The following is an 18,571-nucleotide window of genomic DNA, read 5'->3' as shown; positions in this document are numbered from 1 at the left end:
TCCTCTGCAATTTTTTGGAAGAGTTTGAGAAGGATAGGTGTTAGCTATTCTCTGAATGTTTGATAGAATTCACGTGTGAAGCCATCTGGTCCTGGACTTTTGTTTGTTGGGAGATTTTTGATCACAGTTTCAATTTCATTACTTGTGATTGGTCTGTTCATATTTTCTACTTCTTCCTGGTTCAGTCTTGGAAGCTTATACCTTTCTAAAAATTTGTCCATTTCTTCCAGGTTATCCATTTTATTGGCATACAGTTGCTTGTAGTAGTCTCTTAGGATGCTTTGTATTTCTGTGGTGTCTGTTGTAACTTCTCCTTTTTCATTTCTAATTTTATTGAGTCCTCTCCCTCTTTTTCTTGATGAGCCTGGCTAATGGTTTATCAATTAGTCTGACTTTGGTTTATTTTCTCACAGAACCAGCTTTTAGTTTTATTGATCTTTCCTATTGTTTTCTTTGTTTCTATTTCATTTATTTCTGCTCTTATCTTTATGATTTCTTTCCTTCTGCTAACTTTGGGTTTTGTTTGTTCTTCTTTTTCTAGTTCCTTTAGGTGTAAGGTTAGATTGTTTATTTGAGATTTTTCTTGTTTCTTGAGGTAGGCTTGTATAGCTATAAACTTCCCTCTTAGAACTGCTTTTGCTGTATCCCATAGGTTTTGGATCGTCATGTTTTCATTGTCATTTGTCTCTAGGTATTTTTTGATTTCCTCTTTGATTTCTTCAGTGATCTCTTGGTTATTTAGTAACGTATTGTTTAGCCTCCATGTTTTTGTGTTGTTTATGTTTTTTTCCCTATAATTGATTTCTAATCTCATAGCGTTGTGGTCAGAAAAGATACTTTATATGCTTTCAGTTTTCTTAAATTTACTGAGGCTTGATTTGTGACCCAAGATGTGATCTATTCTGGAGAATGTTCCATGCACACTTGAGAAGAAAGTGTAATCTGCTGTTTTTGGATGGAATGTCCTATAAATATCAGTTAACTCTATGTGGTCTGTTGTGTCATTTAAAGCTTCTGTTTCCTTATTTATTTTCATTTTGGATGCTCTGTCCATTGATGTAAATGAGGTGTTAAAGTCTCCCACTATTATTGTGTTATTGTCAGTTTCCTCTTTTATAGCTGTTAGCAGTGGCCTTATGTATTGAGGTGCTCCTATGTTTGGTGCATGTATGTTTATAATTGTTATATCTTCTTCCTGGATTGATTCCTTGATCATTATGTAGTGTTCTTCCTTGTCTCTTGTAACATTCTTTATTTTAAAGTCTATTTTATCTTTAAGTGAGATAAGTGATACCAGTATTGCTACTCCAGCTTTCTTTTGATTTCCATTTGCAGGGAATATCTTTTTTCATCCCCTCACTTTCAGTCTGTATGTGTTCCTAGGTCTGAAGTGGGTCTCTTGTAGACAGCATATATATGGTTCTTGTCTTTCTATCCATCCAGCAAGCCTGTATTTTGGTTGGAGCATTTAATCCATTCACGTTTAAAGTAATTATCTATATGTATGTTCTTATGACCATTTTCTTAATTGTTTTGGGTTTGTTTTTGTAGGTCCTTTTCTTCTCTTGTGTTTCCCACTTAGAGAAGTTCCTTTAGCATTTGTTGTAGAGCTGGTTTGGTGGTGCTGAATTCTCTTAGCTTTTGCTTGTCTGTAAAGCTTTTGATTTCTCCATCGAATCTGAATGAGATCCTTGCCAGGTAGAGTAATCTTGGTTGTAGTTTCTTCCCTTTCATCACTTTAAGTATATCATGCCACTTCCTTCTGGCTTGTAGAGTTTCTGCTGAGAAATCAGCTGTTAACCTTATGGGAGTTCCCTTGTATGTTATTTGTCGTTTTTCACTTCTGCTTTCAATAATTTTTGTTTGTCTTTAATTTTTTCCAATTTGATCACTATGTGTCTCGGTGTGTTTCTCCTGTATGGGACTCTCTGTGCTTCCTGGACTTGGGTGGCTATTTCCTTTCCCATGTTAGGGAAGTTTTCGACTATAAAATCTTCAAATATTTTCTCGTGTCCTTTCTCTCTTTTCCTTCTGGGACCCCTATAATGTGAATGTTGTTGCATTTAATGTTGTCCCAGAGGTCTCTTAGGCTGTCTTCATTTCTTTTCATTCTTTTTTCTTTATTCTCTTATGCAACAGTGAATTCAACCATTCTGTCTTCTGGGTCACTTATCCGTTCTTCTGCCTCAGTTATTCTGCTGTTGTTTCTTGTTAGTGTAGTCTTCATTTCAGTTATTGTATTGTTCATCTCTGTTTGTTTGTTCTTTAATTCTTCTAGGTCTTTGTTAAACATTTCTTGCATGTTCTTGATCTTTACCTCCACTCTTTTCCTGAGGTCCTGGATCATCTTCACTTTCATTCTGGAAGCTTCTTTTTCTGGAAGTTTGCCTATCTCCACTTCATTTAGTAGGTTTTCTGGGGTTTTATCTTGTTCCTTCATCTGATACATAACTCTCTGCCTTTTTATCTTGTCTGTCTTTCTGTGAATGTGGTTTTTGTTCCACAGGCTGCAGGATTGTAGTTCTTCTTGCTTCTGCTGTCTGCCCTCTCGGTCCTGTAGGTTTTTACCTTGGTCCTTCGTCTGTAACATATTTTTTTGTTGCCTCATTTTTTTTGATGGGTGGGGCTGTATTCCTGTCTTACTGGTTGTTTGGCCTGATATGTGCAGCACTGGAAGTTGAAGGCAGATGATAGAGCTGTGTCTTGGTGCTGAGATGAGGACCTCTGCAAGACCTCACTCCAATTATTATTCCCTGGGGTCTGAGGTTCTCTGTTAGTACAGCAGCTTGGACTCAGCGCTCCCACCACAGGAGCTCAGGCCCAACCCCCAGCCTGGGAACCAGTATATCCCACAAGCTGCTCGGTTTGGCACAAGAAAAGAAAGGGAAAGAAACGGAGCAGTAGAATAACAGAATAAAAAGTAAAATACAGTTAGTAAAATAAAAAGTATATCAGGAATAATTAAAATATAAGTGAAACAACTGCAACAAGGTAAAACAGCACCACAATAAGAAAAAGAAAAAGAAAGCTGGGGGCACAAGCCAAAAGTTGCAGAACAATAACAAGGTATAAAGAATAAAATAAAATTAGAAAAATTAAAAATTAGAAAAATATCGATATAGATGAAAGAACAACAAGGTAAAGCCGAACCACAACCTAAAAAGAAAGGCTAGAAAAGGCCTTGGCTGTGGGGGCCGTGGGGGGTGGTGGGGCTCAGGCTCAGGCAGCACATCTGGAGGGGGGCCTTGGAGTGTGGCTTCAGAGGTAAGGTCATGGTTGGGGGCGTGGAGGCAGGGTGTAGGCCCAGCGCAGTTGGAGGGTGTCTTGGAGGGCAGAGGATGAGGCCTGGGAACCTCACTTGGGCCTCCCCGGGACCCTAGTGGGCAGGGGAAATGCTGACCCTGTTCCCTTCTGATAATCTACTCTCCCAAGTGTCTCCCCCGTCCCTGTTGATCCCCTAACCATGGGTGGGCCCCTCTGGGCATGGGAACCCCTTGCCTCCCCCAGCCACCCCACAGGGGCACTGGTCTGTCTCACCTCCACTTATCCTCCCCCCTTCCTCCTCCCCATGTCCTACCCAGTTGCTCATGGGTTCTTCCCATCCCCTTAGGTGTCTGTGGTCCCCCACCAGTGCCTGGCAGGTGCCCTAGTTGTCCAGAGATGCAAACTCCACATCCTTCTAGTCCACCATCTTGACTTCACCCCACAGTCTTTATTTTAAAGTCTGTTTAGTCACATATGAGTATTGTTATTCCAGCTTTCTTTTGATTTCCATTTGCATGGAATACCTTTTTCCATTCTCTTTCAGTCTGTGTGTGTCTCTAGATCTGAAGTGAGTCTTCTGTAGGAGCGTATATATGGTTCTTGTTTTTGTGTCCACTCAGCCCCTCTGTCTTTTGGTTGGAGAATTTAGTCCATTTACATTTAAGGTAATTATTGATATGTATGTTCTTACTGCCATTTTGTTAATTGTTTGGGGTTTGTTTTTATAGGTCTTTCCCCCCCCTTCTTTTGTTCTCATCTCCTGTGATTTGATGACTATCTTTAGTGTTATGTTTGGATTCTTTTTTCTTTTTTTGTGTGTATATCTATTATAGGTGTTTGTTTTGAGGTTACCGTGAGCTTTTTATGTAGCAGTCTGTGTGTGTGTGTGTCTGTGTATGTATGATTTAAGTTGCTGAGCTCTTAATTTCAAATGCATTTTAAAAATCTTACATTTGTACTTTCCTTCCTTCATGATTGCTGTTTTTCATGTCATATTTTACATCTAATTGTTTTGTGTATCTCTTAACTGCTCATTGTGGTTATAGATTATTTTACTACTTTTGTCTTTTTATCATCCTACTAGCTTTGTGTGTGGATGATTTTCTACATTTTCTTTATGTTTGCCTTTGTTGATCATTTTGATTTTATAATTTTCTTGTTTTTAGTTGTTGCCTTTTTCATCAGGAGAAGTTCCTTTAACATTGGTTGTAAAGTTGGTTTGATGGTGCTGGACTCTTAGCTTTTGCTTATCTGTGAAGCTTTTGATCTCTCCATCAAATCTGAATGAGAGCCTTCCTGGGTAGATTATTCTTGGTGGTAGGTTTTTCCCTTTCATCACTTTAAATATATCTTTCTACTCCATTCTGGCCTTCAGTTTCTGCTGAAAAATCAGCCAATAACTTCATGGGAATTCTGTTGTATGCTATTTGTTGCTTTTCCCTTGCTGCTTTTAATATTCTCTTTATATTTAATGTTTGTCATTTTAATTAGCGTGTCTTGGTTTCTCTTTGGGTTAATCCCGTATGGGACTCTGTACTTTCTGGCCTTGAGTGATTGTTCCTTTCCCAGGTTAGGGAAGTTTTCACCTGTTATGTTTTCAGTCTCTCTCGTCCTTGTGGGACCCCTACAGTGTGAATATTAGTGTGCTTGATATTGTCCTACAGGGCTCTTAAACTGTCCTAATTTCTTTTCATTCTTTTTTCTTTTCAGTAGCAGTGCTTTCCACTACTCTATCTTCAGCTCACTGACCTGTTCCTCTGTATCATTTAGTCTAATGTTGATTCCTTCTATTGTATTTTTCATTTCAGTTATATTCTATACCTCTGGTTGGTTGTCCTTTATATTTTCTAACTCTTTGTTAAAAACTTCTGACTTCTTGCTCTGTACGTACATTCTTTTCCCAAGTTCTTTCATCATCTTTACAGTCATTACTCTGAACTCTTTCTCAGGTAGATTGCCTGTCTCCACTTCACTTAGTTGTTCTTCTGGGGTTTTATCTTGTTTCCTCGTCTGGAACATGTTTCTTTGTGGCCTCATTTTATCTAAGTTGCTATTTCTATTTTTATGTATGTGGTAGGTTAGTTATGTTTCTGTACCTTGAAGAAGTAGTCTCCTGTAGGAGATGTCTTATGCATCCCACTGCATACTCCCCTCTCGTCACCCATGCTGTATGCTCTGTAGTTTCCCCCTAAGAGGGCTGCATTGGTCCTTCAGTTTTGGTGAGCTATGTGGGTGGTCTGGTAGGCTTGGTTGGCCCCTAGCCCAGTTGGTTGCCAGGCACCTGCCTTGTGCAGATGCTGCTGGTTAGTGGGACCTGGTCACAAGGTAGCAGATTACAAAACCTCAGGGTCCCCAGGCCTAGTGCTGGCTCACTGGTGGACAGAATCAGGGTCCATAAGACTCCAGGGCTGTTGCCCTACCACTGGTGGGTGAAGCCAGGTTCCGGGGTTAGTGTTGGACTGGTGGCAGGCAGAGCTGGGTCCCAGAGTCTGACAACAGGGCCCAGGAATTTCAGAGCTGTTGTCAGATTGCTGAGCAGGAGGTGGAGGGATCCTGACACTGACACAGTTGGGTATGGGGTCCGAGGTGTCCCAAAGCTTGTGTTGGCCTGCTGGTAGACAGAGCTAGGGCTTGGGTGAATCCTGGGGCTGGTGTCTGCCCGCTGGTGGGCAGCATCAGGATACAGGAGATCCTGGGGCTCTGTCAGGCCCACTGGTGGATAAAGCTGGGTTGTGGGGATAGTGCAGGCCCATTGGCTAGCTGAGCCATGTCCTGGGGCCTCTGGCTTCAGGGCCTACATTCCCAGAACTGGTTTTGGACCATTGGTGGGTTGGCCGGTTCATGACACAGCTGGCTATGGGGCCTGGGGTGTCCCAAAGGTTGTGTTGGCCCCCTGGTAAGTGTGGCCTGATCCTGGGGTAATGTCTAAGGGGCCCAAGTTGTCTCAGAGCTTTTATTGTCCCCCTGGTGGTTGGGGCTGAGGACCAGCAAGTCCTGGGACTGGTGCCAACTGCTGGTGGCTGGGCTGGGTCCTGGCATAGCATGCCATGGTTGTTCTGGGGCTGGTGTCTGTCTACTGGTAGGTGGGGTTATATTTCCACCCAGCTAATTGCTTGATCTGAGGTGATCCAGTACTTGTGCCTGTAGGCTGGTGAGTGGGGATAGGGCTGGGGCTGGGGCTGGGTCCCATGCCTAGTAAGCTAGAGGGAGGATTCCAAAATGGTGCTTTGCAGCGCCAGTTTCAATGTGGTAGAATTAACCCCCAAAAATGGTTGCCACCAGTGCCTGTGTCCCCAGGGGAACTCCATTTGCCTCCTGCCTCTCTGGGAGACTCCAAGATCACCAGTAGGTCTGACACAGGCTCTGTTTAAATTACTGCTGCTTCCCTGTGTCCCAGAGCATGTGAAATTTTGTGTGTACCCTTTAAGAGTGGGGTCTTTCTTTTCCACAGCCCTCTGGGTCTCCCAAAAGTAAGTTCCTCTGACCTTCAAAACCAAACGTTCTGGGGTCTCGTCTTCCCAGCACAGGACCCTTGGGCTGGGGAGCTTGATGTGGGTCTCTTACCTCTTGCTCCTTCTGGAGAACCTCTGTACTTAATTATCTTCCCATTTGTAGGTCTCTCACCTCAGGATCTGGGTCTTGACTATACTGCAGTTTCTCCCCTCCTACCCATCTAGTTGTGGTTCCTTCTTTATATCTTTAGTTATAGAAATCTTTTCTGGTAGGTTCCAGTCTTCTCACTCGCAGTTGCTCTGTAAATAGTTGTAATTTTGGTGTGTGCCCGTGAGAGGAGGTGAGCTCAGGGCCCTCTTAGTCCATCGTCTTGGGAACTCATCAACAATAATTTCTTATTGTATGACTCTCCATTTGGTAGAATTCTAGTCCATTTAATTCTAGAGCAAAATTTTAAAAAATTTACATAAGTTATGTCATGATGGGAGAAAGGTTTTCTTTGTAAGCAGAATACCATTTTTTATCTAAGCACAGATCTCATGAGCTATTCCTAATTTTCATGTCTATTTCATATTTTTTCATATGCTTTAAAATCCAGTTCTAATTCTCATTTTATAAGGAGGAATAGTATCAAAATCACCTAAACTTTAATGGGGTAAAGGGTATTATTTCTTATAAAAAACCCAGGAATTTCTGAAATCCCATGTCTCCACATTGGCCCCTTTTGAAACTTAACTACTCTACAACTATCCTCTCCCAGCCCTCCCCACCCAAATGCCTTCAGTTAATCATGGAAGTTAAGCTTATGATCAAATGGTAGAGGTGAGGATGGGATCATTTTTTTTAACATCTTTATTGGAATATAATTGCTTTACAATGTTGTGTTAGTTTCTGCTCTGTGTTTCTTTAGGGAAACATGCTATTTTAATTATGGGGAGTGGGGAGCCAGGGAGAAGGAATTCTTAAAGGGAAGCTACTAGGCTGTAATTATTGTGGTACTTCTCAAGACCTTACATTTTATGTTATGATTATAGTTAAATTTCTAATTTGCCCTATTTATTTATTAAGTACAGGACTGACTCCTACAGTAAAGTGAATGGGCTGGTATTTAGTTACTTAATAATTTTTTTAAACATCAGAAAGTAAACACTGTTCTGGTTCCTCCAGGGTGTTTCAGTAAAGACCAGGTATACTTGGATGGTATCCTGCAAATCCTCCGATATAGAGAGACCATTGACTTTCATCTACTTACGGCCCTGGGGAAGGTGAGTGAAACCAATGGCACAGAGTCTGCAAACGTACCAGGTCAACACTTCCTCCAGCTCATTTCATGATTAAATAAGACTCAAGTTGAAACTTTTTATTTTATTGTTGGAGTAGTTTTCCTTTATGTGATAACAGGAGGGAAGAAATGAGGTTCTGTCACAGAACCAAATTACAATATTCCTTTGTGGACAATAAGAGATAAAGAAGAGAATAGGAAATTTGGGAATATATTATTAGTTTTTATATGCATATTTTCCTAAAGTATTTTAAAGTAAGCTGCAGGTATAACTCTACTCCCCTTCATACTTCAGTATGTATCTCCCAAGAATAAGGATATTCTGACATGACCATATGTTTTCTAAAGAAATTTATCATTGATTCCATATAATATCTAAAAAAAAGTCTATTTTATATTCCCCAGATCATCTCCAAAATGTCCTTTGTAGCTCTTTTTCATGACCCAGGATCCAGTCAAGATTTATGCCTTGCATTCACTTATCATCTTTAATCTCTTAATTTATAACAGTCCCCCTCACCATAGTCTTTTTTTATGACATTTTTAAGAATCCAAGAAAATTTCCTTGAGAATTCCTAGAATCTGGACTATCAGATTGTTTCCTTGTAATTAGCTTTAGGTTAAACATTTTTGCCAAGAATACTAAAGTGAGTCATGCATTTTTCAGTGCATCACATTAGAGAGATATTTTGTCCCAGTATTGGTGATGCTGTGTATAATCACCTGGGTTAGTTACTGCCAGATCTCTCCATTATAATGGTACCTTTCCTCCATAAATAAGTAATTTGTGGAATGATACCTTCAAATGTACCATTGTCTAATAGCCTTTCCAGAAATGATTTTAACATCAATTGATGATTTTTGCCCAAATCAGTTACTACACTGGTGGTAGCAAAATAGAGATCTTTGAATTCTGTTACATTTCCCTCCACTTTTTTATTCAGCTCTTCCAATGGCTACTCCTGTGGTTTTTAAAACATGTCTACATGTTTTCAAGCAAAGTAAAATATTCTGGGCTCACCTTACACGTTTCCTACCCAAATCTGAGATTAGATGTTTCTCTAAGGAAGTCTTGATTCTTTTTAGTGGGAAATGGTATTTAGAAAACAAGACTTGAGCACGAGGTGTGCACATCACTACTCGAGTGCTGATGCTTCTAGACCTTGTCAATGAGCATATCATATATTTGTTTTAAATCATAAGGGCATTCCCCATTCCATATATGTATCTCTTTTCTTAAAATGAGAACCTTATTTCCCAACAACAGTATATTTACTCATTCTCTCCTTATAATAAACTTAGAGTGGTTTAAGATAAATTACAAAACCATGCCAATATCAACACCAAACCTATTTCCTGTAACCTATTACACTTAGTGATATACTCAATTTTAACTGAAATATAAATAAAACTTAATATGAACATGATTTATTTAAAGCCTTCCTACTGAACCAGGAAGAGTGTTGATCAGAAGATAATAGTTCTTAAAGCCAGCTATGTTTTGGAATTTAAAAGTTGAAAGATAAGCTTAGGGGTGAAACTTTAAGTTCTATAAATTAATATAATATTTATGAAAGACTGGCTTCTTACTCAAGTGAATGAAAGAGATGTGAAATTTTTAAAAATACTTAAATTCTCTTGCTTTTATTTTGATATTTTTAACACAAAACATTATTTTATTTCTCCAATTAAATAGAAAAAGGAATTTAATGTATAATTGTGCTGATTTTCCTAACTTAATAATACAGTATTTACATTCTAATTATTTTCTTATTTATTTATTTTGGCTGCACTGGGTCTTAGTTGCAGCACGTGGGATCTTCATTGTGGCATGCGGGCTTCTTAGTTGCAGCATGCATACAGGATCTAGTTCCCCAACCAGGGATCAAACCTGGGCCTCCTGCATTGGGAGCATGGCGTCTTACCCACTGGACCACCAGAGAAGTCCCAATTATAATATTTAGATTTAGGCGGGAGATTTGTTTAGGTTCAGTCTTTCACACACATATATTAAGTTTAGTTGTTTAATTTCTAGACAAACTGTAGATCCAAAAGATTGTTAAATCAAATACTGACTAGATTTTTAAAAAATTTCTCCAAAGAAGATATACAGACTGCCAACAAACACATGAAAGAATGCTCAACATCATTAATCATTAGAGAAATGCAAATCAAAACTACAATGAGATATCATCTCACACCAGTCAGAATGGCCATCATCAAAAAATCTAGAAACAATAAATGCTGGAGAGGGTGTGGAGAAAAGGGAACCCTCTTGCACTGTTGGTGGGAATGTCAATTGATACAGCCACTATGGAGAACAGTATGGAGGTTCCTTAAAAAACTACAAATAGAACTACCATATGACCCAGCAATACCACTACTGGGCATATACCCTGAGAAAACCATAATTCAAAAAGAGTCATGTACCAAAATGTTCATTGCAGCACTATTTACAATAGCCAGGACATGGAAGCAACCTAAGTGTCCATCATCGGATGAATGGATAAAGAAGATGTGGCACATATATACAATGGAACATTACTCAGCCATAAAAAGAAACGAAATTGAGCTATTCGTAATGAGGTGGATAGACCTAGAGTCTGTCATACAGAGTGAAGTAAGTCAGAAAAAGAGAGACAAATACCGAATGCTGACAGATATATATGGAATTGAAGAAAACAATGTCATGAAGAACCTAGGGGTAAGACAGGAATAAAGACACAGACCTACTAGAGAATGGACTTGAGGATATGGGGAGGGGGAAGGGTAAGCTGTGACAAAGCGAGAGAGTGGCATGGACATATATACACTATCAAACGTACGGTAGATAGCTAGTGGGAAACAGCCGCATAGCACAGGGAGATCAGCTCAGTGCTTTGTGACCGCCTGGAGGGGTGGGATAGGGAGGGTGGGAGGGAGGGAGACGCAAGAGGGAAGAGATATGGGAAAATATGTATATATATAACTGATTCGTTTTGTTGTAAAGCAGAAACTAACACACCATTGTAAAGCAATTATACTCCAATAAAGATGTTAAATATATATATATATATATATATATATATATATATATAGTCATGGTATGAAGGGGCAGATAAATACGTTCTTATTTAACACAGTAAATTTTGTCATTTTCCAGGTATTAGGTAATTTCAAAAACAGTCTACATAAAGTTTCACTTAAGACTAAAGGAAGAAATTGCTCTTCAAAATTTAACTGGTAGTCACATTTAAAAAGTAACCCATCTTCCTTTTTTCAGGTCTCTTATGAAGATGTGGATCGCTTAAAAGGATTGGCAGTTACTGAAAACATGAGGGTCCCTCACTTTCTGCAGGACCATGGCCGATATATGGAACACTTAGAGAAGATCATGGAAGTGAATGAACTGACTGACAGGGAACTGAAAGATCTTATATATTAATTAGCATTCTTGCAAACATAGCTAAGCTATACCTCCATGTATATTACCAATTAGGTGCAGTTAGCACCAGCAGATTTATAAAAGAAGAATGACTGTTTACATGAGTTTTCTGAAGAATGGTCTGCAGTATTCAGCTGAATATTTAGGTTAAGAACAAACTTTAAACTGTTTCCCTAAAATGTTTCTATAGGCTACAGGGGAAAGTTACTCCTGTTTTCATCTGAATCTCAACAGAGTCAGATGAAAATACTGCTGATGGGTGTCTTTGAGGAATCTTGGTCAAATTGAGTGATAAACTTCTGCCTGAGAAGCAAGACCAGCTCTTACTAGAGATGGAATTCCTGTGTTGTTCAAACTTCAAGGTAATATTTTATTTAATAAATAATGGTAATTATTCTCCTTTGAAAAATTAGTCTGTGTTATGCTCCCAAAAGCTAGAAAATAAGAAATTTAAGGTGTTTTATTTTCTTATATGTTAAGTAATGTTAAGGGGAGGGGAAAAGCAATTTGAAAAGTTTTCATAGTTCTTTATTTTACACATTATTGTTTCACCTTATTAGCTTATAGGAACTAAAATAGAAGATTACCATATTTTGTCCAGTTATCCCTTAACTAAATTTGGTTTTCATCTGCTGAAACATACTGGACACCTTCAAAATTTTAACCAAGTTTTAGGGTCTTTGCTTCCCAAGTCTCAGAGGTTTCTCTACATAAATCAAAATAGTTGGGGAAGAGAGAAGCTACTTACCTTTTTTATTAAATGGAGCAATGAGCAGGGGATATATCATGTAGGAGCTGGATGTTGACTGGGTAGCATCTACAGTAAGCTTGACTATATACTCTGAGAAACAGAATTTCTGGGCATTGTCATTTGATAAACTGGCTTTGTGATACTGGCTCAGTATTTTATCAAAATCTTTGACTTCATCAAGCCAATAATGACATACTTTGAATTTCAAGAATATGAATTCTGTTTTACTACGTTTCCCCTGCTAAAAGCTTATATCTAGCTTTGTAATTTATCAATTTCAATATATACTTGGATAGGTATAATGGGTATACTTGGGATCAAGTAGTTTTTCAAACTTAATCTGAAAGAATACTGCTGTAAACACCCCATTCAAAATTGCTACTGTAATTTCTACCCAAAGTCTATCTGAGAGTTTACCTCAATTCAGACTTAAATATGGTGCTAACACTGGTAGATGTATACTGCAAAGTCTGGTTCACATTCACATTTTACAAACTCTTTTGCAGACAGTTTAGAAACTCTTTTGCAGACAAGGTTATGGGATTTTTCTCTTTCACGTATCTGGAAGGGCGCCTCAAAGAATGATATACTCCAGCAAACATGATATACTCTAATTGGCACCTGGTAGTTCTTGCAAAGCCATGCATTTCACCTTTGGCAGTAGCAGGCAAGGCCCTTTAGAGTACCGAAGGTGCCCATACCTGTGTCACGCTGGCTGGAGTGTGACCTGCACTGGGGGCACAGTGCACCAACACTAACCACACACCAGAAGACCACTCTTGTCCTCTCAAGCATTATTTCTTTGTAGCAGAGTCATCCAGTTTTAGCTTTGTGTAGTGTTTTCTGACTTCATCTTCAGACTTATCAAAGGTAACTGTGAAAACAATGTCTTAGTGCTGGAGTTGAAGTACAGACAGAAATGGCAATATTTATGTCCTGTGACTTAAGGTCAAATGATTATAAATTCAGCATTTGTAGGCAATAACACTGCTAATCTTATGTTATGGTTTAAATATAAAGGAAAATCACAGCAGCCTTAATTTCCTATTGGTAGGATTGTTTGTAGTGGTTGTAGTCCCTGAATTTTAAAATGGATAGATATTACGTGATCTGAAAAAGGAAACACTTTCTTGCCTTACTGCTTTGGTATAAGGACAAAAAATATGAGCACTATCCAGACCAAAAAAAAAGACCTTAAATCACATTAAGATATTTCAAAGGTTAGCAATGAACCAAAAGTAGTTTAAGATTAGCAGAAATACTTAAATAAAGAGCTCTAAGCTTTAAAAGTTGAGATTGAAGATTTAATGTTTATTCTTTTTCTTGAAATAGCATTAAGGTCAGTTTTCTCTAAAATGAAAGTTTTTATAAATAGAAAATTACAGCAGCAGTACTTAGGAGAATAGTTGAAGATCATACTCGTTTTAATTAGCATAGTCATTTACTATAGGCTATTGATCATTAGGATTTCATCAGTTTTTTCCACTGAAATTCTAACATATAGTTGTATCAAATCCAAATTCTAATAAACTGTTTGTTAGGTTTTCACACCAGACAGTTTCAAAGTAAAATAGTCTGCAAACATAAATCCATAGTCTTCATTTCTTTATATTTTCTATCTTTGAGCATTTTGTGTCTAGCTGTAATAGAAATAAATAGCACTGAGGTTCTTAAATGAACTATTTGGATATATATGCATGTAAACTTCTGTTCTTTTAAAACCTAGTTATATTTTTATTGTGGTATTTCTGGGTTTTTTATTGTAATTATTGAAAATATCATCAATCATGTTTGTCTTCTAGTACTTATTTATAGAGAAATATATTTGCCACACTCTACCTTTCCCCTAATTAGTTCCCCTAATTAGCATATACTCCCATGGGGCATAGGGAAAAGGAGAGAGGGAAAATTCTGTCTTAATTTACTACCCTGTTTGTTTATTGAATAAACTTTTATGCAGAACCAACTGAGGAGCAGAATCTGTGCTGAGTGTCAGAGGTCCTCTGATGAAGACAAGAAATGTTCCACAGTCCAGTGAGGAAGAGTGGCACACACCCAGGTTACAGCACTGCCAGTACCATACCCAAAAAGTGTTACCAAAAGAATGTAAACCATAGTAAATGGGCCTGTTCATGTGTTTGAAGCACACAGACAAAGATCACTTGCAAAGTAGTGAGTATTTACAGTATTTTATTACCACTCTTTGCGAGGCTTGTTTGGAACCTGAGCAACTTTAGCCTAGGGGAAGGAGTAGACCAAGAATACAGTTGCTTGGGTCATCACAGGCCCTGAGGAGATCCTTTGAGCCCTTCAGCAGATGCGCAAGGGAATCAGCACTTTATCCTTAAGTGTCTTGGTCTTTGAATTCAAACCTTTATGGCACTTGTGAAAACCTTGTCAGCTGGCTATGATTTCATTCCTTTTTGTTCACTCTGATTCTAGTGGCTAAAGGAATTAATATCTTGAAACTGCCAGGATGAGAAATACCAGTGTTTGTTAGCTAGCTTTAAGAATATGTGGAATTTCAAGTATGCAGAGGGAAAAGCACATGAAGAGGAAGCAAGAGGGCAGCCATGTGCAAGCCAAGGAGAGAGGCCCCAAACAGATCCTTCCCTTATGGCTCTCAGGAAAAATCAAGCTTTCCAACACCTTGATCTTGAACTTCTAGCCTTCAGAACTGAAAAGAATTGTACCTAAAAGAGGACGAAGCGAAGAGCAGAAATCTGACCACTAAGAGATTACTGAGCATTCATTTCTTCCCAGCGATCCAGTTATCCTAACAAAAGATGACCAGCTTCAGAAGTGACATCAGCATGGCTGAAAAAGCTTCCCCTCATTTGTGTCCTCCACCCACAGCAATTTGGTATCCATATACAGACAGAAATGACCTGGTGGGAGCTTAGGGATCCAACACCAAGCAACTTTGTAGGAATCGCCAGGCAACCCGGTAGGAATCTTTCCTGCCCATGCATTGGCTTATAGGCATACAGACCTAGGTCCTGGCATGGACCCTGCAGTGGCCTGCGAACCAGCTCCAGGCCCTCTCGGCTGCAGTGTGGAAACCCTTGGAAAGTACTATGTTAGACAATCACCCACAGACAAGAGCACCTTTGTGAAAGTCTGGGTTTCCAGTGAAGAATTTTCAGCACATTTTTGGAGCAATAAATGAGTTTAGATGCTTTGAAGAGGAACAGTTTGATTTTATCCTCATTATCCTTCCCTCAAGGTGGCACAGTTCAGGGCCAAGAGAGACCTTCTCAGCCTGTGATTTCCCCTGGAGGGGAAAATGCAAGTGATTGAGTACCCAGCTTCTCCAACTATGTGGGAAGCCACCAAAGAGGCCCATTTCTCTCTTGCCTCATCCAGACTACTGAATCTTGAGCTGCATGATGAGGGGGTGGGAAGGTGCTAGGAGAATAGCAGATAGGACTCTTGGAGGGCATTAAAGAGTCACAGAGCCTACTAACTCACAGTCCCATCAAGAAGCTAGCCCCCATGGCACTGGGGACACCTTACCTGTGGGTCTCCCTGACCAGCCCATGGGAACCAGTAGTGCTCCATGTGCCTCACCCACACACATCCCCCACCCTGTGGCTTCCTGTCTCACTCCTGATAGCATCAAGAGCAAGCTTTGGCAGACGGCTAGTGAACATGCAAAAAAAGCCCAACTGAATCTGCAGGCCCAAGGGAGACCACAAATGTGAGCTTTAGCCCCACACTTGGGAAAGCAGAAGGGAGGTCGTCAGCACCTAACCTTTTGCATTGCAGACTCAAGAGAAGATATACAAGCTTAAGGATTCTGCCATAAGAGGCCAAGAAGTGTGGAGCAGGCTTACCCATAGCTGATCTGAGGAAGCCTCAGAATCTCTAGCAGGGATGACTGAAGTTAGTTCTCTGCTGAAGCAGTTAGTAAAGACTAGAGGAAGCAACTGCTATTTCAGATACAAAGACAACAAAGCAAAACTTAAGAAAACATGACACTACCAAAGGATTATGATAATCCAGTAATTGATTCCAAAGACATGGAGATCTGTGATTTACCTGATAAAGAATGAAAAATAACTGTTTAAGGAAGCTCAGTGAGCTACAAGAATAGACAATTTGATGAAATCAAGAAATACTTGAATAAAATGAGCAGTTTAACAAAAATCATAAAGGACCAAACAAATTCTGAAGTAGAAAAATACAGTGAATGAAATGAAAAATATAGTAGCATCAATATGAGAATGTGTCAATCAGAAGAAAGAATCTGTGAGGTAGAAGATGGGAGCTTTGAGATTATTCAGTCAGAGGAAAACAAAAAACAATGGAAAAGAATAATGAAAGCCTATGTGATCTATGGGATACAATCAAAAGAAACAACTTGCAAATTATTAGCGTTTCAGAGGGAGAAGGGGGCAGACAGCTTATTAAAGAAATAATGGCTGAGAACTTCCCAAATCTGAGGGAAAATATCCAAGTTCATAAGGTCACCAAACTCAAAGAGATCCTCTTCAAGACATGCTATAATAAAAGACAAAGAGAATCTTAAAAGCAGCAAGAGAAAAGAAGCTTGTAACTTAAAAGGGACCCTCCATACTGTTATTAGCAGATTTCTCAGTGAAAACCTTACAGGCCAGGAGACAGTGGGGTGATATATTCAAAGTGCTGAGAGAAAACTGCCAACCAAGAATACTCTGGCAAAGTTTTCCATCAGAAATGGAGAGATAAAGACTTGCCCACACAGACTAAAGCTGAGAGAGTTCATTACCACTAGATCTGCCTTCCAAGAGGTGCTTCCAAGCACAATCTCAAAAGGATGTTTTTGATAAGTTGATTTTAGAGCTCTATTAGAAAATACATGAAAATGTTAAAAGCATATATATCCTTAACCCAACAATTCCACAATAAGTACACACACACACTATCACACACTTATTCATCATATATATGTTGCACACATATGCAAAAATATATGTACACATATATCTTTGCGCAAAGATATGTATCTTTGTGCAAAGATATGTATCTTTGCACTGCAACATTGTGGTAAAAATAGAGTGGAAGCAAGCTTAAAATTCATTAGCAAGGAACTAGTTAGATGACGTATTTATATGTTAAAACTATATAGTCTATTTAAAAATAGAGTAGGCCTGTACATATTGATTTAGATTCTACATCATTGTAGAACAATCTCCAAAATCTATTGTTAAGTGAAAAGCATGTTTCAGAATGGTGTTTGAAGTCAGTTTCTATTTGATTTTTTAAAAGGGTGGGGGGACGGTATGTGTATGTACATGTACACTTGTATAGTCACAGAACATCTCTGGTAGGCTACATGAGATACAGGTAAGAGTGGTGACATTGAAGGACTAGGAGCCAGGAGTAAGAAGGAAACTCACTTTTACTCCATACTATTTTTATTTGACTTTACTATATGCACATATGGTCTTTAAATCTTTCTTGCATTTTTGAGTTCATGTTTATTGTTTTATTCAGTGTGTTAGCAGAATTCTAGATTTAATCACTGCATTTTGAAATTTTTAAAATTTCTTATTTTTAAATAAATGCAATAAAATGATACAAATTCTCCTTCCCACCTGTGGCTCCCATCCCTGTTCTCTCCCACCAGAGATAACTACTATTTTCAGTTTCTTATAAAACTTATCAGTTTGTGCATACACAGGCAAACACAAATATACGTATATATATCTCCTCCTCATCCTTCATCATTTTTTACAACAATAGATTACTACTGTATAAATGATTCTGCATGCACTGCTATTTCCAGTTAGTTACATACCTTAGAACCAAAATCACAAGCCAAGAAAAAAAACTGGACATTTCTTAAATTAAATACTCTTGAAGGAGGAGACAAGATGGCAGAGTAGAAGGACTTGAACTCACCTCCTATCACAAAAACACCAAAATCACAACTAACTGATGAACAACCATAGACGAAAAAACTGGAACCTACCAAAAAAGGTACTCTATGTCCAAAGACAAAACCACAATGAGATGGTAGGAGGGGCACTTTTGTGATACCAAATCCCATACCTGCCAGGTAGGCGACACACACAGGAAAATAATTATATCACAGGGGCTCTCCCACAGGACTGAGAGTTCTGAGCCCCAGCCTGGGGTCTGGCATCAGGAGGAGGAGCTCACAGAGCATTTGGCTTTGAAGGCCAGCGGGGCTTGAGTGCAGGAGCTCCACAGGACTGAGGGAAACAGAGACTGCACTCTTGGGGAGCACACACACACAAGGTATCATGAGCACTGGGAACCACCGCAAAGTAGTGACTCCATAGGAGCCTGGGCCAGACCCACCTGCAGGTCTTGGAGAGTCTCCTGGGGAGGCAGGAGTCAGCTGCGGCTCACTGTGGGGGTAAAGACACTGGTGGTGGAGGCCCCAGGG

General features: G+C 39.2%; 1 protein-coding gene across 1 annotated transcript in view; it reads left to right on the top strand.

The window, feature by feature from the left end:
• Positions 1–12,063, top strand: part of MATCAP2 (microtubule associated tyrosine carboxypeptidase 2) — a gene marked incomplete at its 5' end in the record, with an annotated part of 90,156 nt that extends 78,093 nt beyond the window's left edge. Inside the window, 2 exons of the mRNA XM_082846214.1 lie at positions 7,885–7,982; positions 11,262–12,063. Of these exons, the coding sequence (XP_082702340.1) occupies positions 7,885–7,982; positions 11,262–11,423 (260 nt within the window). The 3' untranslated portion in view covers positions 11,424–12,063. The remainder of the gene's footprint in view (positions 1–7,884; positions 7,983–11,261) is intronic.
• Positions 12,064–18,571: the final 6,508 nt, after the last annotated feature.

The sequence above is a fragment of the Leucopleurus acutus genome (genome assembly GCF_964270905.1).
Source record: "Leucopleurus acutus genome assembly, chromosome: 9".
NCBI lineage: Eukaryota > Metazoa > Chordata > Mammalia > Artiodactyla > Delphinidae > Leucopleurus > Leucopleurus acutus.
This window is presented reverse-complemented; position numbering and strand designations above follow the sequence as displayed.